The 26893-nt window shown below is 40.7% G+C and overlaps 1 protein-coding gene across 1 annotated transcript in view; it reads right to left on the reverse strand.

Moving 5' to 3' along the window:
• Positions 1–26893, reverse strand: part of FBN2 (fibrillin 2) — a 132355-nt gene that overhangs the window by 64720 nt on the left and 40742 nt on the right. The window contains exons 8-17 of the mRNA XM_033164487.1: positions 15768–15893; positions 14142–14294; positions 10562–10795; positions 10195–10332; positions 6043–6162; positions 5008–5133; positions 3729–3851; positions 3309–3431; positions 1392–1544; positions 68–121 (exon numbers count right to left, since the gene is read on the reverse strand). Of these exons, the coding sequence (XP_033020378.1) occupies positions 68–121; positions 1392–1544; positions 3309–3431; positions 3729–3851; positions 5008–5133; positions 6043–6162; positions 10195–10332; positions 10562–10795; positions 14142–14294; positions 15768–15893 (1350 nt within the window). The remainder of the gene's footprint in view (positions 1–67; positions 122–1391; positions 1545–3308; positions 3432–3728; positions 3852–5007; positions 5134–6042; positions 6163–10194; positions 10333–10561; positions 10796–14141; positions 14295–15767; positions 15894–26893) is intronic.

Below are 26893 nucleotides of genomic sequence, written 5' to 3' on the forward strand. Positions count from 1 at the left end.
TATTTATTTATTTTCATTTCCTTTCTTTTTTTATAGGTCACACCTGTAAAATGTTATGGAGCATTACCTCTTCCATCCACTGTAATTCCTACGCCACTGCTACACAGACCACGGAACTCAGCTTCTCATATGAAAACAAAAAAGGTAGAAAAACATAAGAAAAACAGGTTAAGTATTACTATGTTTTAATACCATGTTACCTCAACTACTGCCTATTCAAATCAGATGCTATTTAACATTTGCAAGTACTGTGGAAGGAAACAACAGTCCCGACTAGGGAAGAATGGCAAGCCAGTCCAGTTTGCTGGACTATGCCGAAATGGCAAAACTGACTGGGAGACTCAGGAACCAAGAAGATAAAGACTTTTAAAAAGAACGGGGAAAATTCATAACTTACTTAGGAGACCATTGTAAACAGATAAAAATGTTAGCGGGACTTTAAAAACCACTTGTGAAGAAACTAAAGATATGGACAATTTAGAGAAATGAAAACTGTTGGGGAATGTACGGATATGTAGTTTTAGAAAGATTATTATAAGGACCCATGTAGGGGATGGGGGGGAGGAGTCACAAGATTCAGAGAATCTCATGAATTGGTATGTTAAAGGCTTTTTGTTTTGGCTTTTTAAAATACTTTAAACTTGTTTTCGTAAAAACCAATAAAAATATTTCAAAAAACCCCAACAAAAGCATTTGCAAGTACTGCAAGGTTTTTTTTTATCGTTTATTTATGTACTTATTAAATTTATAACCCCCCTTCCTCCCAAAGGAACCCAGGGCAGCCATCAGGTGATAAAACAAAGAAAACATCTTTAAAACAATTCCAATGCAGATGTAAAGTGGGAAAGATCTCCACCTAAAAGGCTCAATGGATGACAAAGGTCTTCAGCAGGCATGAAAATGACAACTGAGACAACACCTGTCTATTTTTCAAAGTATAGTGCCACAACACTTAAGGCCTGATTACTACATTGTACAGAACAGAGCTCTTGCTAAATAGTATCCATCCTAATTTGCAGGGTGCAGTGATCTATTGGTGAGATTATATTTTGGGTATCCTGGTTCCAATCTGTATATGACTTTATAAACAAAACCAGCACCTTGAACTTAGCCCAGTAGCTAATTGGCAGTCTGTGCAATTCTTTTAGCAGCAGGGTAACATGCTGCCAATATCCTGCTCCAGGGCACGGCCGAGACGCCACATTTTGCATCAGCTGCAGCTTCCAGACCAACCTCAAGGGATCACCAATGGGTGACAATTATCAGGCTATCCTGGTCTAGAAATGGTTGTAGCTGTCTTACCAGCTGAAGCTAGCAGACTGACTACTACTGTTTTCACGGGCAATATACCGTACGTTTTTCAAAGTAATCAAAAGAAGAACACACTTTACCTGAATTCTTGGCAGGGCACGGGTGGCAGGGCTCTCCAAAGCCATAGTCCAGATTGGCACAGCAACATTCAGATTTTGTCACTGCTCCAGGAAAAGGTCGGACACATATTCCCTTTTTGATCCCACCATAGCATGTGCTGCGCATATGAGTATCTAAGAGGAGTCGGGCAGAACAATAGGTGAGTTGTCTTACAACTGGAAATGGTATGAAGAAATACTCTTCACATAAAAAATGAACCCAAAACCTTTACATCTGCAATTTGTTAATTAATATTGAATACAAAACTTGGCTTCTACAAAGTCCGTTACCAACCAAATGTTGACATCCAACATAGGCTTATATCTGTATCTGGATATTCCATTCATGCCCAAAGTTATTACCTAACTTTACTTCCTGCAGGTTACTTTTGAGTTTGTTTGTACGAATGCATGTATGATTTAAGATTATTTACATTGCAATTCTATACATGTCTACTGAGTACGTGTGTACAGTACGGCAGTCTTAATGAAATTTTCTTTTCATACAGTCTGTTAAATATTTAACCTGCTTGTCAGCACTACTAAAAGCCATAAGCAGAATATTTAATAAAATACGCCAATTCTCAGACTATAAACACTTTTCAGCTGCCTACATCACTTAGATCATTCAAAAGATCCTGCAGCTTAGCCAACAAGGAGGGTTTTGAAGCCAAAGAGAATTTACAGTAGATTTGTTAACAGTAGACACACACTTTGAAATTCTGTTCAGAGGGACAAGAATGAGTAAGTTTTTTTATTATTATGCGCTATTTAAGATTTCTTCCCATTACTTCATGTCTAGAGTAATTATATCATCTTGTTTGAGAACTGAATTTCCTAAATGATTCCTGATTTTGCCTCTAGTGAAGAAATAGTCTAACAACTAATAGCGAGTTAGATTCTTTTAAGCACCAGCACTGTGTATTCCAAATGAGAATTAAACACTCTGGACTACAAACATTACTGCTAGTGTGGGGCCAGGGCTTAGTAGGTTTTAGTTTCTGCCCTGAAACTTGTACTTTCAGCAAGGCAAATTTCCCCAGCATCAACAAATCTATGGCAAATTGAGAGCTGGGGGTGGGAAAATCCCCATATAACTTTGGCATTATTTTAAGAATTGATCAGGTTATTCATGCCAATTTGGATTTAGCCCTTTGGGTCTGGCTCTGGAATTACACAGATTCAGTATCCTAAACACAATGCCAAACCTAAACATTCTCATTTTCATTGATTTATTCCAGACTGCCAATGAACAATTTGCATTTATTAAAGAGTTGGTAGTAGAGAAGAGAGAAGATGAAAAACTATACTGTACACTACTAATTCATTAGGCAGTGTTTATATTTAGAAGACTAGATGGACTCGGAAAGTACAATGTGCTGTTTCAAGTATGTGACAAAATAGGCTTTAGAACACATAGGGCAATTCATCTTTGTAAACACAAGAAGTGGGAAAATAGGCATTTCTGCAAAAGTTATTTTCATGGCAGAAGTGCTAGCACAAGTAGAAGTCATGTAACAGCATGCACAAACGCGCGCACACACACACAACCAGGAGCAGCAGTGGTTGGCTCCGATACACAACCTGCACTGTGCAAACTCCTGCTGCCTTGCCCCTCTCTTTTGGTAAGCAGAAAAGACACAAAACATTCAGGAGACGAAAGAGCAATGCAGTCCCAGCCACAGGGCCCCAGTGGCCATAATGCTGAATGGTATATGATATTCTAGTGTTGTGCAACACTTCTGCTAGCCCAAGCTACCCACTGGGTCCAGCTGTTGCACTACATTAACAATGGGAACCTCACTAGCAGAATGACTGTTGTACTAGCAGCTGCCACAATTGGCTCTCACCCACATTTGTTTAAACTTTATCACATTAAACTGTAAAAGTGTCTCTTACCTACACAAACACGACCATCAACTCCCACAGCTAGGCCTGGCGGACAATCACAACGAAACGAGCCCTCGGTGTTAATGCAGTGACCATTCATGCAAATCCCTGGTTGATGGCACTCATCAATATCTGGAGTAAAATGTATGTTTTACTGATCAGTAAATGAAACCACAATTTCCTTATAAAATTGTGTAATTGTGGCCTTCTAATGTCATTCACCAACTGCTTCCTCCGATGATTCATATGTGGATTAAATAAACAATCAATGAATAAGCAAAATTTGATCAAAGAGCACAAACCTCAACACTGGCACAATTCAGTGGAAACTTTTCCTATGTCAGCACAACTGAAATAAGGAGGGAAGAAACAACCATAGGGGTGGGTGGGTGTGTAGTCAAGATTGCCATAATATGGTGTCTTACATACCAGTACAGTAGCGCCCATTAGGAGCCAAGACAAAGCCTGGTTTGCAGATGCATTTGAAACTTCCATCCTCATTTATACACATGCCATTCAAACACATGTTGGTAGTTGTGCATTCGTCATGATCTAGAAAAATGAATTAGTAGATATATTTAATCCTTGAAGAAATTACTCAATATCTCTTTCAAGATTTGTCTCATTTAATGAGAATCTTTCTACCAGAAAAACAAATGGGTGAAATCACATAAAATAAATGGCAAATCTTTCTTTTAATCATTTTGTGCCAAACTTAGCTATACCTTAAGAGAGTGATCCAACTGGAATGTGAAAACTTCAGTTCATCCACTTTAAACAAGTGGACATGAAGGGCATTCACAGTGCACATGTTCTTAACATTTTCTAAGGGTGCTAAAAATTATGGCCATTGCATTCTGCATTAATTGAACCATCCCAACCACCATCAAAGGCAGCCCCACATATAAAGCATTGCAGTGCTGCTTAAATCAGAATTGAAAATTGGAATCTGAAACTGGTTTCATATCCTGGTTTGCAAACAACATTTAAATTCAGTTCAAAAGTTCAGGCATCTCAGAAAATTGGTTTTAAATAGCCAGAATCTAAACACTGGTCAGACACATGGAAGGAAAAGAGGGGGAGAAACTAAGAGCAAGGGCATGGCCCCATGATTCATTATTGGCCCAACAGTCTGCCTTGGTCTGAGGCACTTTGTAGGCTGCCTGATTCAGCTTGGGATCCATCCAAAGCTGCTTTATTTTGTCTCCATTCACCACTGATAAATAAAAAATGCCTGCAACTTTTGTTCCTTTTTTTATAAAAAAGAAGATAAAAATTGCAGAAATAGCTGCCCCTGCAGGATGGGTAAAGCCTACCAAATTACAAGCAAATAAGGCTTGGGTCTTTTGTGCTGAGCACCTTAAAATTTGTTTTTAAAAAAAGGGGGGGTAACTGCAATAGCTTTTTTTCAATATGGACCAGAGTGTACTACGTGTCAACCTATTTTGTAATTAACTGGCAAAGGCTAAATAAATAATAAAGTTTTGTTAAAATTGAATTTGTTATAATAAAAAAACCTGAAATGGTAGCTGAAATTTTGACAAGCCCACAGTATAGTCCCAGTATATAAATTGATGGTGTTTAACCAATGAATATGCTTTATTCTGTGCCATATAATGACAGGACAGTATGAACACTCTTGCATGGAAATTTGCACATTTTATCAGCATTAAAAGTGAACAAACAAGCAAAACAAGTCATCTCTTACCAACACAGTTTTTCCCATCAGTAGTTAGTTCAAACCCAGCATTGCAAATGCACTGGAAACTTCCATCAGTGTTCACACATCGGCCGTTTTTACAAAGCACACCGTTCTGGATACATTCATCAAGATCTGAAGGGGGGGTGGGACAGACAGAGAATAATTACAATATAATTATCAACTAGTTTCAAGGAGAAAACAAGAAACTGCTTCAGACCACTGCATCCAAACCTCAGGGTTTACAAACCCCTTACTTAAGGAAAACCGTATTTTTCAATTTTGCTATTGGGAAGCAAACATGAAACAGTTTGTCAGTGTGTTTGAATTCTGTTTACAGATCCAGACTTGACACCAGCACTGTCCCACTACTCAGTGTAATGGAACTCACATAACTAAATTTAGCTAGATTGTGTCCTGTACATTTGAGATGTGAACCCTATAGCTTTAAGATATACCAAATATCAAGTACTTTATCTGTCCACAATCACTTGATTTTTCAAATGCAAGCAGATTTGACAAAATCTGCTCCTGTAATAACACTTTCTTTCTTTCTTTTTGTTAGCACCCGTCTGTCTCGAGAGACAATAACGTGTGCCTCTGGGGGCGAAATGAACCACTGAAGAATCACAGCACCTGCTGTGGCTGCAGAGAGTGGTGACTCATAACTGCTACTTCCCACATTGTTTTTTGTGTTAGTAGCACTGAACTCCGGTGCACAAGCTCGGATAGTGTGTATGGAGGTCCTGGGCTGCCCAAATGACAAGACCTCCCTGTCGGCCTCACTGATGTGGTCCAAAGGAAAGCAGAGCAATACATTTGGCACCAGCTTGGCTGCAGCAGCTGCCAGAAGGAGGCGTACAGGGTGCCATCCAACCATTTTACGGACTCCACTTCAGATTTGTGTAGGGTTTGTAAAAACTACATCACTGTCACCATTTGCTGAAAAGGCAATGCAAAATCGTATTGATAATCTAAGGGGGGGCCAGATCAAACTCAGATCAAATATAAGCACGAGTAATTGCGGAAGTATGGTGTTCTTACCAATGCAAGCCTGCTTTGTAGGTGTTCTCTGGAAACCTGTATGGCATTTGCAATAATAAGAGCCAGGTGTGTTCACACAGTCTCCATTAGTGCATGGATTTGATATGCACTCATCAACATCTGTTGATATCAGAAAAGAAGACAATCAGATTTCACGAGTTATACAAAAGAGTTCATAACAAGTACAATTTCTGAACAGAGAAATAAATTTCACTTTCTTCAGCAGAAACTGATTCAACACACTAATCTTAAAAAAAAATCTTGCACCATGATTCTCAGTATACAGTCATTACCTAATACAGCCTACTCAGTCCGTTTTCAAAAATATGCAGCATCTCATGCTTCTTAAATAATAATAAAAAAAAATCCAGGTAGAGAAAGAAAATAAAGCAATGAAGAAATATAAATATACACTTGTCACTAGATTACTAGTGCTGAATCACATAGTTATTGTTTCTCCATTGTTAATTTGCCTTTCTGCGTTTTGGAGATGTGCCTGGCTGCTGATTTTAGGATAGGTTTCAACACACTTGGATCATGTGGAAAAACAAAGTATCAGGATTGACAAACATATAGCATCACAGCAGTCAAATGCACTGACTCAACTCACAAGACATGGCTCTTCACATGGATGTGGCTGCCAAATGTAGCTTAACTACAGAAAAGCAACCACATGAGCCTGTTACTTACTGCATATAATGCAACCCCTTGTTTCTGTTTATGGGCATTTCCTTAAATCAACAACCATTCATATTTATGATTTTGAATGAAGTGTTTTAGTTAACAGTCTGAGCATACACCTGGGAAGAGGTTTAGCAGCTGTTTATGGCACAGATTTTCATATGGCATAATAGTGAGCATATTCCGTTAGCTTCCTTCCTTCCTTCTTTTTGCAGTGGCAATTAGATCATGCAAAAATGTCTTCCTTAAACTGGGAGAACTGTGTGCATACTGTAATGAGCAGTGATCAAATGAAAAAGCCCCCATCCTATGCAGGATACACCTCTTTATTACAGAGATAAAATGGACAACAGCTTAAGAAACCCATTTCCATTTCACCTACGTTGTAGGAGCTTCTGGGACTCTAGTACCTATCTGAACTTCAGTGAAGCTGACAATACATTCTGAACCACTTGTGATTTTCATCTCTGTGGTGAAAAGGCAATAGTTTCTTGTCAGAGCATTCCCATTCTGTTCATTGTCTTTTCCCTTCAGCCTGTCCTTTCTTCCTGGGATTGCTTTCAAACTCTTATTGTGTACAAAATTTGATGCTTCTTTTGCCCTTCTTTTTCTGGGTTAAGTCCTTAAGTTTTAGCTCTGTTGTTCCTTTCTAGAAACTTTACAGTGAGCTCCTGTTAGTTTGCCTAAAGCATTGGTTTTCTGAGCTGGCTGTAATAAGCAAATGGTGGCGCTGTGGGTTAAACCACAGAGTCTAGGGCTTGCCGATCAGAAGGTCGGCGGTTCGAATCCCTGCGACGGGGTGAGCTCCTGTTGTTCGGTCCCAGCTCCTGCCCACCTAGCAGTTCGAAAGCACATCAAAGTGCAAGTAGATAAATAGGGACCGCTCCGGCGGGAAGGTAAACGGCGTTTCCGTGCGCTGCTCTGGTTCGCCAGAAAGCGGCTTTGTCATGCTGGCCACATGACCCGGAAGCTGTCTGCGGACAAACGCCGGCTCCCTTGGCCTATAGAGCGAGATGAGCGCCGCAACCCCAGAGTCGGACACGACTGGACCTGATGGTCAGGGGTCCCTTTACCTTTTTAACCTGTCCTCTAGCAGGAGCAGAACTAGAAGTTGCAGAGGGAAGCTGTTCCCTTAAGCACAAGACTATCCCCCAACCCATCACCCACAGTTTCAGAGGGAACAACTCTCAGGATACAGAATCAGATTCACATGCGTGTCCCCAAAGCAAGCATGGAAACGGGGCTTTTCTTTGCAGGCTTTGTACGAAAACTCTCCAAACTTGTCTACCACATTGCACGTCCAAAAGTACAAGCAACTCCCAACTTACGTAGTGGTTATATTCCTCTGCACCTCAAGTTTATGTGAAAATGTGTATATTTGAAACACCATTGAAAAATCATCGAAACAAACCGTTTTCTTCACTCTGACCCTACCTCACCCCATTCTGCCCTCTTTTGTGGCATTTTCAGCTCTGGATTCAGTGTGTGCAGCTGCGCACATATCGGACATGCCTAATACTGTCGCTGCCTCTCTGTTCTCTCCCCTGAAGACCATGTGCAAGAGTTTGCACATCAAGCTGTTAATAATTTTTTTACTCAATTCCAAGTTATTTGCCCACACCAGTGAAAAGTACAATATATACATCAGAAATCTAACCTGGCAGATTATGACAATATTTTATCTAACACTATTGCCACAGTTCCCATTTCTCATGCAAAATCCCCAGCTTAATTTCACACACCACTTACTTTTGAGCATGTAGTTGAGAAAACTGCAGCAAAGCCATAAACATGAAGCAATATGAAGAGAACAGGATACATTAAAATAATCAAATGTAGCAGCCATTCAGCACTGACTTTTTAAATTTTCTGTCTGAATTGTACGCAGTAACTTGGGGATTCCTCCTCCCCCACAAACTCCCCCGTATAATTTGATTATTTTTATAAGCAAAAACATTTTGCACTCACGCACAGCAAGCCAATCTGTCTCTGGATTATTTGTTTACACCCTCAGCAAGCACATAATGCCAATAATTTCATCAGAACAAAGCCCAAATATTAAAGCGCTATTGATATTATTTAAACTAGGCCACAGGTCCTCATGAATGTGTTGCCTGTTATATCCTGTCTGTTAACTTCATATGAAAATAAAATAACTTCTTAAAGGAATGTACTGTAGTGAACTGTTAATATATTCATGGGTGGAAGATATTTGTAAACAACAAACATAACATTCCTTCTGCCTTGGCAAGGTTTCTTCGGAAAGAAAATGCTAAGTTTACAGAATGTATATTTTCTTTATGTCCTATGCAAATACATGTACAATGTGTGATAAGCAAATCTTTTAAGCGCAGCCAGCAGTTCGCTTTTTCCCACTAAATTCATGTCTACGGGGAATATTTCTATTCAGATCAACTCATTTAAATTTAGTAAACTCCCATATTATTGCTGGTGATGGAAGGGAGTAGAGATAAACGTACAATGGCTTTTCAATAAGGAAATGCCTGACAAGAGTAAAACTCTTACTTTTTGTTGGAAACCTTTCTGAAGAAACAGAATCTCCTTGCAAATGCCCCCCACATGAGAACACATTGTCTACTTAGTGCTATTTTGGCTTTTCTCTCATCTGCTCACTGTACCTCTCAAAGTACCCTATTATTGCTCAAATGGTTTTCCTTTGAACATTTTCCAACTCTCTAAATGTCCCAGCTGCTCTCTTTAATACCCTAGCTCTTGTGGGAGTTCATTACAAAGCACTTAGTAGTTTATTTTGTTTCACTGGGCAGTCCAGTTACTTGAAAACTAATATCCCAGTGAATAGCCTTACAGATTAATACATACATTGTTAGAACTGTGGAGGTGGTTGCTGAACTGCTAGAACACACTAGGTAGCATCTTTAAACTGTTGCTTCCAAGTATGTTCTAATAATTCAAGAACTACTTCCATATGATACAGCACCCCTAATATTCGATTGCTAAACCTCCAGAAAAGTGTTCTCTTATTAGGAGCTCATTTGATCATCTAGTCAACACACAGAGTTCCTTGTTACTTCCCTCAATAGTTTCTCTCAACCAAGAGCGGCCTTGGTAGACTGCCAATCTGACCAGAGGAAGGACTGAAGAGTAGAGGCTGCTTAAACTATTGGCCATTTTTAGTGTGTGCAGCCCAACCATGCAAGATGCTCTATAGATTTTGTAGAAATTAAGAGTTGTCCAGCAGAAAACTAGTAAGCATTTGCATCAGTGTACATAAGCATTCATAAGTTTTGTAAAAATAAGTGATAATATAATGCTTCATAGTTATCACATTAATCTACATTTCATTGCAATAAAGTCTCAAGTGCACATTTGGGGCCTTTTAACATTTCAGCATCTTTTTAGAAGATATATTTCAGTATCTCTGTAGAAGAGGTATTTTAAAGATGCTTACGGATCGGATGAAAAGCACGTGAAATCGGAAGTTGCACTCACCAATACAGTCTCCATTTGCATCTTGTTTATACCCCATATTGCATTCGCACCGATAACTGGAAATCGTTGGGATGCAGCGTCCATTTAAACAAAGATTTGGATGGTGCTTACAAATATCTATTGTTTGATTGAGTATTGCTAAGGGGAGGAAAAACAGATCCAAGTTCTATTACAACATTAAAGTTAGGTCCAGATGATCAAATGACTTTATTTTCCATAGTATATTTATTTTAACTTGCAAACAGCAGTATTGACAGTGGTAGGGGATACTCACTCTTTCTCTCAACTACAACACACACACACACACACACACACACACACACCAATTATCCGCTGCATGGAAAAACAGTCAAATACGGCAACTTACTCAGCCCTGTAATGATGGGGCCATTTCCTGCGGGACCTTGGCCACCAGTCCCTACTCCAGCCCCACCCACACCTGGGGAAAAACCATTTCCTCCAGGAAGGGGGATGAATCCTGTTCCTCCTGGGCCATAGCCATTTCCATTTCCTCCAGGAAAGAACCCATTTCCTCCTGTACCACCAGGTCTGGAACCCCCTATGACAGGAATGCCATCTATGCACAGCCTCCGATATTCATCTACAAAAATGAAAAACAACACAGAAGCATTAATATCTCATCTTTTCACAAGGAGGAAGGAACATACACCAGTTCATCTATTTTGGAAAATAAGATATTCACATAAAAACATACTATTACTTATTAGAGATTTTGACACCTCAATTAGCTTTGGGCAGAGCTAATTTTTTGCAAGGTTGCTCCAAGAGTTATCATGACAGAATTTATTCTCAACTATTCAGCAGCTCAGAAATAGAGGATATTCTTCCTTCTTCCTTGTTTTAAGTCCCCCGAGGCTGACAGAAAGAAAAATATACTTCTCGCACCAATATGAAATTTGCTTCCTGAAAGGGCATAATTTATCAAGATAAACCATAATTTCTGTAGTTTCAGATTATACTGTTTGTATTCATGTAAATGTTCACAACCATCTCCAAATGAGTACTCATGTGAGTAAATATGGAATTGGTTGCCATCACTAACCATTGTCTCCTAGTTCAGTCACATTAATTTGCTAAGCAAGCACTGGAGACAGCTGGGAACACTCATTTAGAATAATACACAAAATCTCAGCCAACTCCAAGAGAATATATCTCTCCAAGTTATTTTACTGTTTGGAATAGGCAGAATATTATTTACATTAAGATTGTTTAGAAAACATTTAAGGATTCTAAAGGGAATAAAGTAAGGATGAGGATATGAGTCATATGGAGCCAGATCACTATGGAATGCAGGTGGTATGTGCTGGGATTAGCATGACCCAAAAAAGTTCAAAGGGAGGTAAAAGCAGGTCACAAAGACATAAGGCATTTGGACCAGGAGAGACTTCAATACAGCAAGGCAGATAATAAATATAAACATAGAAAACTTGTGTTCTTTTATGTTAAAAAGGCAGCTCTTTTAAGTGAATGTATTTTCCTGGAGGATTTCTGTTTTATTTCAGTTACAGGTGGGTAGCCGTGTTGGTCTGCCATAGTCGAAACAAAATAGGAAATTCTTTCCAGTAGCACCTTAGAGACCAACTGAGTTTGTTCTTGGTATGAGCTTTCGTGTGCATGCACACTTCTTCAGACGTTTTATTTCAGACGTTTTCTGCAAATTTGAATGTTTCTGTATTCAAACCTCTTCCTCCCAGGATATTTGAAGAAATAAAATGAAATTTGGGTGCTTTGTATACTTCCAGTTCAATTTAATATAACAATTCCCCTTCCGCCCTTAGAAAGGAGGGGGGGTTGCAGTTAGCACGAGCCCTCCACGTGCACGGGGGATGCCTGCCTCCCCTGGCACTATTGGGCGAGCTCTGGGCGCGGTGCCCCAGCCGCCTGGCCAACCGGCGCGGCTGGCTTGGGCGTGCCCACTGTATTTAAGTGGGTACGCGGCCAGAGCTCGATATTTGGAGAAATAAAATGAAATTTGGGTGCCTTGTATACTTCCAGTTCAATTTAATATAACAATTGAAAATACGCAGTACAATGAGTCATTATTTCTTTAAATCGAATTGAGCTATGATTGCTTTAAATAATCATGGCTTTAAAGAAGTGTTTTCAATAGTACAGTGGTGCCCCGCTAGACGAAAATAATTCTACAATTTTTTTCGTCTAGCGGGTTTTTCGTCTAGCGAAGCGGCAATGACAGCCACGCTTTCGCTCGACAAAAAAGAAAAGACAAAAAAAATTCGTCTTGCGAGGCAGCCCCATAGACCAGTGATGGCGAACCTTTTTGAGCCCGAGTGCCCAAACTGCAGTGGAAAACCAACTTTTTTATTTCAAAGTGCCAACACTGCAATTAAATGGCCTTAAGTTCACTTATTTCACTGGGGTTGCTCTGAGGAAATAATATACATACCAGTACAACCCTTCATTTGTTCTTTGAATCTTTCTCAACCTATTATTCATAGCCAGATCGATAGAAGGTTATGGGCAGCAGGTTCAAAGAGTTATTTTATTTTGGGTACACTGAATAAAATTTCGCCCACAACTGTGCTGGTGTGTGTAAATACATAAGCAATCAATCCGCGGAATGTGATACAGGTAAAGCTGCCTTGATGCATGTAATTTACCTTTAAGGAAGTAGAGGGGGGGGAGGAAGGGAAGAGAAGAGAGAGAAAGACTTTTGAGAGTTAGTTCTCCCTGCATGAACTCCGGTGTTATTCGCTGCCCTCCTCTCCGCATCTGCATACAACTTTGCAGAGGGAGGAGACAGACCGTTCCCAGAAAACGGAACGCAGGAAAGGGCCAGTGGGTTTTTTTATTTATTATGTGTGGGGGTTTTGTTTTTGTTTTGCAAAAACTGGGCAAAGGGAGGAACCATAGCGGTTGCATCCCAAACCTTCCCAAATGCAGCTCCTGCCCTTTCTTCGAGGTTTGACTTCCTCCTTACCGGAGAGCGCTCGGGCAGTCGGAGGAGGTAGCTAAAGACGTGCGAGAGCCGCCACCACAGCAACGGCACCTCCCGGACTGTGAAGGCGGTTGGGAAGAAAAGCCCACCCGGCAGTGCGAGGCGGGAAGCAAACGCCGCTCAGCTCTGGCGCAGCTCCGCCTACCCCTGCGCGGGGGGCGCGCCCCTTGGCGGCTTGGGTCTTAGCGAGACTTTTCTTCGCGCCATCCCAAACACCGCTCGGATGGAAGGGGAGGTGGCCGCCTACTCCTCCAATGCACCAACCCTGTGTGCACATGTTTAAGTAAAGAGCTCCACATTTGCCTCCTTCCATCCTTCCTTCCACCCGAACATACATAGCACTGCCGTTTTACTTAGGGATGGCATCGCCGGCGGGGCCGCACGGCTCCCCCCACCCCCGCTCGCAGCGCTCAAAAGGAGGGCTTCCCCCTCACCCGCCGCCCCTGGCCCAGCCCGCCGCTGCTGTTACCTCGCCGTCGTCGTTGCCTCGCGTCGAATCCTCCTCCGCAGCAGCAGCCAAACACCACAGGCGCCAAGGAGGGAAATTGCTGCTGTCTGCTGCTGCGCCTGCGCTGGCAGGACGCATGAGCAGAGCAGCGCGGCGGCGCCATTTCCCCGCCCCTGGCGTGCCAGCAGAGAGAGCTCTGCGTGCCAGCTGTGGCACGCGTGCCACGGGTTCGCCATCACTGCCATAGACTTTTCCGTCTAGCAGGGCAGCCTCCCGCTAGACGAATGCCTTCGTCTAGCGAGTTTTTCGTCTAGCGAGGCATTCGTCTAGCGGGTCACCACTGTACTAGAAAGAGACTGCCCCTTAACAGTAACTGATAAGAGAGAAGTGCAGGCTGGGACCTTCATGTACTTTTGAAGCAAAATGCAATTGTAATTTTTTCATATCTAAGCTGGATTTTCAAAATTGGTGTAATATTATTCCAGTGATCCTAACGAAAACTGGGCATATAAAAGCACTCACCAGAACCTCTAACAGGACACATTTCCGGTACAGATCCAAGTGCCCAACAACGTCCAGATTCACAGCAGCACTGCATTTTGGTAAATCTGCCAGGAAGTTCTTGTGCACAGCGACCATTCACCAGACTGGAGAAACATGTACCTGCTCTTTGATCTGGATATTGATAATGAGAAAAATTACTAACGGACTGTTTATATTAAGCATTTTAAAACATTTTCTTAACCCTAAGGTAGCATTTAAACCAGAAATAGGCAAACTCCGCCCTCCAAATGTTTTGGGACTACAACTCCCATCATCCCTAGCTAACAGGACCAGTGGTCAGGGATGATGGGAGTTGTAGTCCCAAAACATCTGGAGGGCCGAGTTTGCCTTTGCCTGATTTCAACAATTTGGGTAAACAAATGTGAATATTATCAGTGCAGTAGAACACATTATGCAATGCAGTTTATGGTTGTCACTTCTGTGCAGAGAGCCCATCTACAACTGGCTGCTACAGTTGATAAATGACAACCATGCAGCCTAAAAGGCCATAAAACTCCTGCATTCATGCTATAAGGCAGAGATAAACAGGAAGGTAGCATTCCTTGCTGTTAGCAGACCTTGCAGCTTAGGTATCTTTTGGAATAACCACTTGCTGTTTGTGGAATGCAAAGGCTATATTCATGTAGGAAATATTTACAGGATGAATAGAGATGAGAGAGAGAAAATAACAGACATCTTGCCTCAACAAGTTAGGAGAAATCAATAAACCAAAATAACTCAACCTCTAAAAGGCGGAGTCGAGTTAGACAGAGGGGCTACAATTGTAGGCTAGATTAATAAACAAACAGTGCCTTCTGGTGGTTTAAAGTAACACAACCATTAACTAGAAACTCAAGAGAAAGAAATGTATTTGCTTTTCTCCCCAACTGGCTACCTGATGTCAGAAGGTTTTAGACTTTGCCTGCTGACATACAAACACAGAAATAAATCCATCTTCTTGACCACTTTTCCTCATGGGGCATGGGAGGATATTTAGGCCAAATGAAATAGCAATCTTTTCTGTTGATGTATTCTAGCTTCATAGGAATAGCTTTCAAATATTGACTTTGTGGTTATAAACACCAATCCAAAACAAACTTTACAATATTAAAGAAGAATCAGATTAATCTTAATCGGAAATCAATTTGAGTTTCCCCTTCAAGTTCAGTAGAGGCTGGATTAAGTAAATAGTATAATTTTAGTTTCCTCATGTCTTGTTTTCCAAACATCACAAATAAAGTTAAAGTACATATAGTTTGTAAATGACACAATCTTAAACCATGAAAGTAGACTATAACCAAACTGTATAAAATTATTGCTGTTATTGTATTTCTTATCCACCCTTCACCAGAAGGTCCCAGAGTCTTTTTAGCAAACACACCTCCATTTATTTATTTTAATGCTCAGTGGATGCAAGGATCACAGCTCCTTCTTCTACAAATAGGGAGATTGTGGGACGTGACCAGTGTTGTATGATGGCAGAAGACTAGCAAGTTAAGTTCAGAGACTAGAAACTGTAATGGGCTGTCCAAGGAGCAGTAGATTAGAACTGGCCAGCAGTGAGCTTCGAGACTGCCCAAAGGGTCCATAAAATAATATACTTACCAATGCAATGAGAGCCATCTGTCGATGTTACAAAACCACGTGGACAGAGGCAAAAATAACTTCCCACAGTGTTGGAACATTCACCAGCATCACATATTCCTGGAATGAGGCTGCACTCATTAATATCTGGAGACAGAAGCAGATGAAGAAAACTTTTAAAATCCTTTTTTTCCCCTTAGGAGTTCCTGGATGAGACTGATTCCTATATGCAGCAGTTTCTGGATAATAATAATTTATTATTTATACCCCGCCCACCTGGTTGGGCGGCTTCCAACAAAATATTAAAATACAATAATGCATCAAACATTAAAAGCTTCCATAAACAGGGCTGCCTTCAGATGTCTTCTAAAAGTCTGGATGAGATTGATTAGCTAGATCTACTACAAGCTGGGTTCAGACCTGGTTTCAGAACTAAATCAGCCTTGATTGCTCTGACCTTATCATGAGAGATGGGGGAGCACAACCCTGTTACTTCTGCTTGATCTCTCAGCAGTTTTTGACACCAACAGACAATGGAATCCTCTTGGACTCACTTAGTGGGATGGGTATCAGAGGCACAGTATTATGGTGCTTCCACTCAAATATTTAGGGTTGCGTTCAGAGAGTAGCAATGGCTGAATACTCCTCGGCCCTCTGGCATTTGTAGCACAACTTAGGTTCAGGTACCCCAGGTTCCTAAACATTTATATCCCAGCTCATTTCCTGAATTAACCTGCAGGAACCTTGTTAGTTGGCCCTGCTCCTCACTGACTGGCAAGGCTCACCTGATGGCAACAAGAACCCAAGCCTTTAGCATCATCAAGCCTTTAGTGTGGAATGCTCTGCCAACAGATGCAATAGGTGCTGTCTCTTTTAATATTTAAATGACCTCTGGAAACTTATCTATGCCATCACACTTATGCAGGCAATTAAGAAAATATCTACCTGTAAAAGCTGGTCTCTGGCTTTAAATTTGTATGTGCTTTTTATTGCATAAACATATGTTTGTTATAAACCACTTTTGATATGTATTATGAATACAAATATTTGTGCTGTGCTCTAACTACACCACCTGATGTGTTTAGCATACGCTCTGCGCTAGTAAATACTGGACTTCTTTAAGTTCCCTATGCCAATGTATATACCTGCCACATTTGTATATATAATACAGTATTACCAAGCATGCTCAAACGCAATACAGCATGCTCAGTAATGACAACTGGAATCAAATTTCACTACACAACAGAAAACACATACAATTTGATTCTAGTTGCCATTACTGAGCATAGAGAAAATCATACATGGTGTAATATATGTCAGGAAAAAGTACAATCATGTTTATAGCTTTTAAAAACAACAACCCACTTCTCTCTTACAACTTCTCCAGAACTGGAATGAATACAGCTTGCCCAGTTTCTCCCATTTTAGCCACTATCCTGACCATACTTGTTATCAGGAAAACATAACAAAACACCACATTTTCAACAAAACAAAGGCACAAATTAACTGATCTCATTACAAAGTGAAATGTAGGTGCTTACTATGTAACAGCCAAAAAAGAAAAGCAGAACCTTTATATTTAAGCCTGCTTGTTCTAATAAGCATGTGCCCCAAGAATGAATTACTCCAAAGTGACCACAAGAGGGTATAAAATGTATCTCTTTATTTCCACCAGGATCAGACCAATGTCTGCTAATATACCCTAGACTAGAAATGAAAACAGTACATTCACTGCAATTCAGATCTCTACATCAAGGTTTTTTCCTATGTTAAAGTCACCAAGCAGATCCCTGTATAAGCAAATGTAGTGAGAAGAAAAGGCGGTTTAGTGTAGTAGAATTTGTGAGCTTCTCATGGAAAGTGGGGAGCGGGGGGGGGGATTATTTCTGGACCTTAAACAGGGGATTAATTCCCGAGAGCATCTCATACACATAATCTTCCTCACAAGGGTCTGTTTCACAGCAGGGTCATTCTATGTTTCATTGTGTCACTCTGATGCCAGACAGACAGGAGGGGAAGTGTATTATATAGTTTGTAAGTTATAACCTCATAGGGGTGACTAAACCATGTTTTGCTTTTGTTCTGAAGTAAGGGGAATTGCTCATCCTTGCTTTCATTCTGCGTACGCCCCTCAGGGCGTAGATTTTCACTCTATACGTAATTGCACAAAGCAAATCATTGCCTACAAGGTGTTATGTGCTACACCACCCCTCAGAAAACTGGACTTTTAAGAGTTTTCTCATGGAACCGCATTGTTCAGTCTTTATGAGTCCTGTCCTCAACTAGATTGTGTAAACCAGGCATGGCCAAACTTGGCCCTCAAGCTGTTTTGGGACTACAACTCCCATCATCCCTAGCTAACAGGACCAGTGGTCAGGGATGATGGGAATTGTAGTCTCAAAACTGTTAGCCTCCTGGGCAATCGTTCGGGAGCTTCAAAAGCTTTCTTCTGCCCGAACATCACAGCAACTAATGCCAAAAAGCATTAGCACACTTACGGATCCACAGTTTGCGCAGTTGCGTAACAGAACTCAGCAACACAGCATTGTGGCTAATCTTCTTTAATTACATATAAACACACACGGAGCACTGCAACATGGCTCCCTCTCTCTCTAGCATCAGACAGCAAAGAGAAAGGACAAAGGACAATAGTCGAACTTCACGGAACACAGTAACACAAACCTCCTGTCTACATCACTTCCCATTCTGTGGAATGAAAACACATACCATCATGTGATAGACAATAATCCCATGACTGTAGACACGGGGAATGAATCTCCAAAAAAAGAAGCTGGATTTAGCCATGCCTGGTGTAAACTAATTCCGTCTTCCCAAGTCTATGAGAGACTATGCCAGGACCATTCCCACTCTAGGTAGTTTCTCCTTCTCTGTCTCTTCTATTATGTTCCATTGACTCCTCTCTCTGCTTGTCCCATCCCCCCTTTGGTCACAGTCAAGAACCTAAAAGGGGCACAAAGCCTTGTTTACATGCTTTTAAGTAGTTTTTCATATCCTGCAACATTTCTCTGATGAAAATAGGAATGTCCCATTCCGTAATGATAATTTTACTATTTATACCCCACACATCTTACTGGGTTGCCCCAGACACTCTGGACAGCTTCCAACATATATAAAAATAATAATAAAACATTAAACATTTAAAAAAACACTTCCCGATACAGGATTGCCTTCAGACGGCTCAGGGGTCGGATAACTCCATGCCATCCAACATTTCTTCAGGAACATCCTACCATACCTTCCAACATTTCTCCAATGAAAATAGGGAGATCCTAAGGAAAAGTGGGACATTCCGGGATCAAATCAGAAACCGGGATGGCTTCTCTAAGCCAGGGACATCCCTGTAAAATAGGGGCTCTTGGAGGGTCTGATTTTTCTATTTTTAACTTGACTGGGAAGGTTCAAGGAGGACCCCAATTTCCTGCTTTAGGTACCACACCATGTAGGCTCAAAGGAACCTACAGGTGCACCTAGGGGTTGGCTAAACCAGCCCCTCTCCCCAGAGGGGGGCACAAAAATCACCTATCAGACTATGCAACGTATGGTATATGGCCTGTTAATGTGTTGCTGCCCTCTAGACCTCTTTTGGAAGAGGTACACACACAGAAGGGCCCCAGATTGTGATTGCAGGGTCCAGGACAGTTCTTATGGGGATATGTGGTCCCCGTTGGCTCTATGGTGTATGCCTCACACTGTACTAAAGTGCGCAAAGCATTAGAATAGTACGTGTTGTTTCTTTTCTTGTCTTTCTCCATATATTTTATTTTCCTTTTAAAAGAGAATGTGTCTTTTTCTGTTCCCTTCTCTTAAAAAGAAAAGAAAAGAAAAGAAAAGGGAGGGAGGGAGGGAGGACTACCAGCATATAATTGGGGAGAGATGGAGCTTAAAATTTTCATTGCTTTCAAACCACACTGTGAAACTTGACAATACTGCTATGCTCTTATACTAACCATATAGTTGTTCCTATAGTATCTCTAATATGATTCTCACAAAGCAATGCCATTTTATAGTGACCTCTGGTACATGGAGTCAGAGCTCCTTGTAAATCTCTTTATGCAATCTATCACCAGTTAAAAGTTGCCAGCTTTCAGGTTTTGTAACGAACTTGGAGGCTGGCCCAGGTTTAAACTGGGATTCATTTTGTTCAAGCTTAGGCCAAGTTTCCACAAACCTTGAACTGACTGACTTATGTTTTCCATTTTGAAGCTATGTGAAACTCTGTAGGGTTTGTATGTCTCAATCTATAGCCAGATGATTCTGCCTCAGCTGCCTTTTAAGTTGAATAAAAAGAAAAACGAAGAACATTGTCCTCATAAAACAAAGCAGGAATCCAAATCCTTGAGCCTTTATCTATAGCTATGGAACTCCTCACTCAAAAGGTGTTCAGAAGTTGTCACTGGTGCAGAATGCAACAGTTGCTTTGTGCTAGGTACCGCAAGAACACTGGCTTTCTATAGCATTTGAAGCCTATTCAAGGTGCTAGTTTTTGTATTTAAGACACAAATTATGTATAATAAAGTGAACACAAAAAACAGCTTAATAAATAAACCATGAGGTCAGTGTTAACAGAAAGCTTGATTAAAAAACGCATGTGTTTCATCTGCCATTTGATGATTTGAACAAAACAAGTTTAGTGCCTTGTCTTGTTGTGTTGTGTATGTGACAAAGGGGAACCATATCAGGGTGAAGGCATCCTCCTTTGCTTGTCCCTGTGCTAATTTAAGTCTGTTGGCTAACCTTTCTAACTGAGGGATTTCCCACCCATTTTGGTATCAGTAGTCCATGTTCACTCCTGATAGGTCCTTCCAGTGTCTACCGGTAGTTATGATGTTTCTAGTTATGATGCATACGAAACAATATGGCTAATCTGACCACAACCCTGCCCCCAAACACATACAAACAAGCCACACTGCAGTCAACTGAACACAACCAACCAGGCTCCTGACCCCCTAATATCTTGCAATGCCAATAAAAATAAATAAATTTACAAATAAAGGACCTACCGGCGTGATGCTGACACAATACCCTACCCAAACGCTATGCAATTGAACAAAAGAATGTTACCCTCCCATCTCTCTCCCTCCCCATCTCTCCCACCCCCCACAACTGCATTATGTCTACGATGCTAGTGTCTCACACAAAACATGAACAAGCTGACTCTATGAGTAAAAAATGGAGATGTTATACGTACCGTACTTTTCTGTCTATAAGACACCCGCTTGTATAAGGACCATTTTGGGGGACTAAATTTTAAGAAAATGAGGGGAGATGGCCCAAAGTTGTTGATCCTCTCCCCCCATGCAGCTGCGGGCAGGAAACACTCCCTGGATCGTTTCCCACACAAAGCGGCATCGGTTGAATTTGTGCTCCCTCCAGCCATCCAGTTTGCAGGAGTGCAACCGCCCCTGGTGCCATCGCGCACGGGAAACGATCCAGGGAGTGCTTCCCGTGCACAGCAGCATCGGGTGAATTTGCACTCCCGTCAAAAAGCTGGCTGGCGGTGCACTGCACTCCCCCGCTGCCATGCCACTATTCGTGTATTGGACGACCCCAGTTTTTTGAGTCAGAAAACCTCGTCCAATACGTGGAAAAATATGGTACTCTTCCTTGTTTATTTGTTTGCTCTGTAACACTAGAAAATCTTCAATAAAAACTAATTTTAAAAAGCAAGTATAGGAACACAGGAACCTGCCTTATACTTAGGTCATTTGTTCATCTGGCTCAATGTTGTCTACATTGAATGCCAGCAGTTATCCAGAGTTTCAAGAAGGATTCTTTACCACCCGTCCTGGAGATTAAATCTTAGACCTTCTACACGTAAAAGCTCTACCACTGGGACTGCGTACACAACTCCAAGATTTTGCTTCTTGGAGAGTGAGCACAGTTTGTTTACAAACCACGCATCTCTCCTTCAAATGTTGCAGAGTTCTCTTGGAACACATAGTCGATGAGTATTAAGCCCGTCTGCTGCACACGACTTGGCCCTTAGGAGGTGAAAGAATGTTTAGCCATCATCACCATAAAATCTCCCGAGTCCTTTAAAATCAAGGACCAAGCCAGCACTGTTTTAAGCCAGTCCTGTCAAACAGTAAAGACAAGCATACAATTAAACACAAATACCTCTTAACTGGGGAAAAATAAAATAAGGGTGAAAATGTTGTAAGCGTTGTGCAAGGCGAGGGAGAGAAGAAGTTACACCTAGCATTACACCTAGGACAGGACTGGACATGGCCATATAATGGATAGCAAATTCCCACCTGTGGGACTTTTTAATAAAAAGCCAGCCAGCCAGCCTGCCTGCCAAGCAAAACAACTTCCCTGCTTGTCAGCTAGAGGTCATCTCCTTTACCAAAATGACTTCAATGAACAGCGTATAATAATTGGGAACTAACCATGCAAAAAAAAAAAAAAAGTTTGAAGACATTTCCGAATAGTTGCATGTTCCCTTTTCATCATTTGCCGTATTAGAAGCATTTTAAATATATTAAATGCACTTACCATTTGTTGATGAGCTGTTTGTATGTCTGTTCACACAAATGCATGAACCTGTTAACTGGTATAGGAATACTTAATCTGGAGATGTTTGTGCATCCCAGTGGCTATTGCACTTTTGTTGCTAGTAGTTCAAAAATCCCAGTACTGTCTTGCTTACTTAGGCAAATAAGCAAGAAGCAACACATGCCAATATAAATTAATCTAATTTAACAAAATGGTGGATAAAGAGTAAATATAGAGGGAAGTATACTAGGAAGGGTTGGGTAGGGAGTGAACAAGCCTAGGATTTTTCCCCGTCTCCCAAACCTAGGGAGGGAAAAAATGTCTAATGAGGGCCAAAGACAAGTGACTTTCAGAAGCATTATAATATTTTTTATTATGTATATAAACTTAAGAAATGCTTTTAAAATATAAAGTACCATGAACAAAAAAAATATTTTTATTTGTACTGGGTTTTCTAAAAAAGAAAAATGTGATACCCAGAGAATTAAGAATTAAATGTATATTTCCAGGAACACTGAGAAAATCACTAAGCTTTTATAGTTTTCCCTTAATACTAGACTACTACTACTACTACTACACTAAACTAAAACCCTTCAGAAATAAAATGAAAGTCTTGTAATGAGTATAAAAAATTTAATTAACCTGTGGATCCATGGGACCAGAGTATAAGTTCTACTGAGTTACATTAGGTTTTGTGTTCTTAAGTTATTTAAGCAATTTTGGTCAGCAAAGTACTGAGAATGTAATGTGAATACTTCTTCACATTCCTGCCAGGAAAAACGTTTCTTTTAAGCATGCTAAAGCACATCTGGTTCTTCAAGTCCAAAAGGTAAAAAAGAAACTGAAATTACATGACTCTTAGTTTATTTACTTTTTTTTAAAAAAAGTAAAAATGGATAGTTAATGTCAAAGTCATACCATTCCTGTTAAAAACTGGCATCTTGCCTAGGTAAGGTCTGCAACACGTTTACCCCTTTGCAATGTTTGATCTGGCTTTACATACATGAGAGGGGAAGGGAGTGAACTAAATACTTGCTGGTGAGATCACTTAAAAGAAAATCCAGATTAAAACAAGTATTCTTCTATTGACTCGAGTTCTCATGCTCTCTCTTGCTCTTTGAGCCTTATAATAAGCCCAATTTTGTCAATACTCTCATATTTTGAGACGTTTCCTGCATTGAAGGAGCTCAACCTAACCCCTAAAATAATGTTTACCTTCAAAAACCTAAAGCATCTTTTTATTAATTTCAGGCACCCTTTCACAAAGTGGTTTAAACAAATCAATAAAAACCTACAATCTATTTTAGAAAGCTGTTCTCTATGCCTTTGGATACCTTTTAAGATACTCATGACCAAATTTTGCACGATAGTTCTTGAAGCCAAGGAATAGGTTTTCATCTATGTTTGGATACAACTGAAAGCCATTTTGAATCAAGACGGCAGACTGTAACTTTCTAAACTACACTGATTTTAACCACTAATTTGAAAACCACAGTGATATTTTGGTTTCCTAGAATTTCCAAGCAATTCCAGGTATGAGGCTATGAGCATACAATAAAACAGAAAAGACAAACAACCCTTCGTTTTTAATAAGTTTTCCCCCTCCCATAAGAAGCCACTCTGGAAGAAACCCGGATCCAAAACAGTTGCATTGCTCGCCAGTTCATTTCCAGGACCAATGAATGTAGAGCAGGGGTAGGCAACCTAAGGCCCAGGGGCCGGATCCAGCCCAATCGCCTTCTCAATCCGGCCCGCGGACGGTCTGGGAATCAGCATGTTTTTACATGAGTAGAATGTGTCCTTTTATTTCAAATGCATCTCTGGGTTATTTGTGGGGCCTGCCTGGTGTTTTTACATGAGTAGAATGTGTGCTTTTATTTAAAATGCATCTCTGAGTTATTTGTGGGGTCTGCCTGGTGTCTTTACATGAGTAGAATGTGTGCTTTTATTTAAAATGCATCTCTGAGTTATTTGTGGGGCATAGGAATTAGTTCATTTCCCCCAAAAAATGTAGTCCGGCCCACCACATGGTCTGAGGGACGGTGGACTGGCCCACGGCTGAAAAAGGTTTCTGACCCCTGCTGTAGAGGTTCGTGGATGGGGACTGAATTACTTAACTATTTTTCCACCTATAAGGCCACATTGTTTTTCTCATTTGTTTTTGACCACTCAGTTATTCAGAGTGGAACGCTATCATGAATTAGTTCAGCATGTACTCTATTCCCCAATAGCACACATCTCAAAAATGTTTTAAAATAATTAGGCTTGCCTGACTTATATAAGTTCACTAAGTTCTAAATACCCAGAAATAATTAATAATTCTATTGGCAAAGCTGCAAATATAAAATTTATTTTAAAAGTATATTTATATAGGTCACTAAGCTTTTCATGGTTTGTGGCATTCACATTTCTTTACATTAAAACATACAATAGCTTGTTTTTCTAACTGATTCATGCCAGGAATAGGTAATGTCTGCTACACTTTCACCCCTGTCTGAAGGTTTATACCGACCCACACCCCTTCCAATAAAACGTCATATATGTTAGGACTGTATGTCGAAAATGGCGGAATTTTCTAAAATTATTTAAAACGTCCAGGAAGCCCTGGGCGTATGCCAGCCCATGCCAGCCAGTGTTGCTTCTTTGACAAATTTCCCCCCAAATAGCTTTAAAAATTATTATTATTTTCCTTTTCAATATTTTGCAAAAATAAATCAGTAACTTTGGCGAAAGAAAAAACAGCCCAACCACTTTGGGGTTCAGATTTTCACTTTCTGAAATATGGCAACCCTAATATATGTATGTAAGGCGGTCATTAAGCAGCCCCCGCTGGGAGGATTGGCAGCACCACATCACAATCCTGGATTTGCATGAAGTCAGGATGAGGTGGGGAAGCAAAATAGAAGGCAGTTTTCACAACAGCAGTGGCCATGGCATGGGAGCCAGAAGGGAGGGAAGTTTGAGGAAAGCAGGGAGGGAAGCAAAACGAGAGGAAATGCTGGTTTAAAACAATGGCAGAGGTTTGAGCAAAGTACCTCCATACAATGGAATATTTAAGGGCTCTGCATTCTTTACCTCTCTCACTTGAGGCAGCTGAGGAATGGAAGTGGGAGAAGTTTGAATACAGCGAGAAGGGTAGACACTGGAAGGGAAAAAACAAGGTGATTCAAACAATGGCAGAAGTTTGAGTAAAGCAGGGATGGAGGTTCACTGAGAGACAAAGTGTGGCAAGGGGGAATGAAGAGGAAATGAAAGTTTTAAATGAGAGCAGAGGTTTGAGTGAAGTAGAGGTGTAGAAAAAATGACAGGGGAAAAGTGGTGAAATTTAAAAATGGCAGGGGCCTGAGTAGAGTGAACAGGGGGTGACACTGAGGGGAAAGTGGCATTTTAAAACAAGGTTTGACTGTAAAAAATAGGGAGTTTGGAAAGGCTCTGCTATGTTAGCTTTTTAGTGCTAGCTTCTGTGTTTCATCCACCTCAGCTATTCTCTTTGTTAAAATTGTTTTAAACAACAACGCCTTAGTGTCACTGCATCCCTGCTTTACTTAAACTTCTGCCATTGTTTTAAACCACATTTTTCATCTACCGGTAAGTGTCTCTCCACCCCCCCACTTTACTCAAACTCTTGCATTGTTTGAGTACAGCAAGAAGAGAGGAAGACTGAAAGGGGGGGGAAATGGCTGTTTAAAACTCCCCCACTTGCATTCCTCCACTGCTTCATGTGAAAGAAATACAGGATACAGAGCCCTCAAATGTTCCATAGCAGATTCAAAGAATTTATTTCACTGCTGGTAGGTACCATGTGTTGTCTTCAACATCTTCATGATTCAGTGTAGCAATTTAGAAGATATATTAGTTCTCCTAGTGCTGCAGCAATAAAACTGTAATAAAACTTTTTTGAAGCTAAGCAGTGTCCAGCATGGTTTCAAACTGGATGAGGAACCATGCGTTGAGATTCCTGCACTGCAGGGGATTGGACTAGATGACCCTTGGGGTCCTTTCCAACTCTACGATTCTACAATTTTATTAACACGCAAGCACCCTTATACATACAACATCCACCACCTGATCTTAACATTTTCTAACTGAACAAATTGGTGGGCTTACTCTTAAGCATCTATTCATCCTAATGACACAGCAACATTTTTTCAGCATGGCGTGTGTACAGAAAAGGGCTGCAGAATAGGAGAGAGGACGAAGCATAGAAATGGGGATGGTCTGTGTACAAAAGAATTGAGAAAAGGAGGAGGGAGAAAAAGCTGTCAAAGAAGGTGATAATGGTGTGTATGGGCAAAGCTGGATGCACAACTGGAGAGGGGAGAATGCATGAAAAGGGATGTGTGATCTGTGTGCAAGAAAGAGTTGAGAAAAGGGAAGAGGAGGAGAAGGGTAGAAGGAAATAATAACAGCATTTCTTCCCTACATGTTACATGTTTCAAAAACAAATAACTTGTGAATTCCACAATACAGCACAAAAGCCAAGAACATACCCACACTTGCTTTGCCTACGCAATATCTGTACTATGTACAGCTAAATTTAGAAACTAAAGCCATTTTCACCTAATTTGTTTCAGTTGCTGTTGCGCAAGTAACAGTACATTTCCAAATTTTCACTAAGAGAAGATAAAGGA

This window comes from Lacerta agilis, chromosome 11 (genome assembly GCF_009819535.1).
Source record: "Lacerta agilis isolate rLacAgi1 chromosome 11, rLacAgi1.pri, whole genome shotgun sequence".
NCBI lineage: Eukaryota > Metazoa > Chordata > Lepidosauria > Squamata > Lacertidae > Lacerta > Lacerta agilis.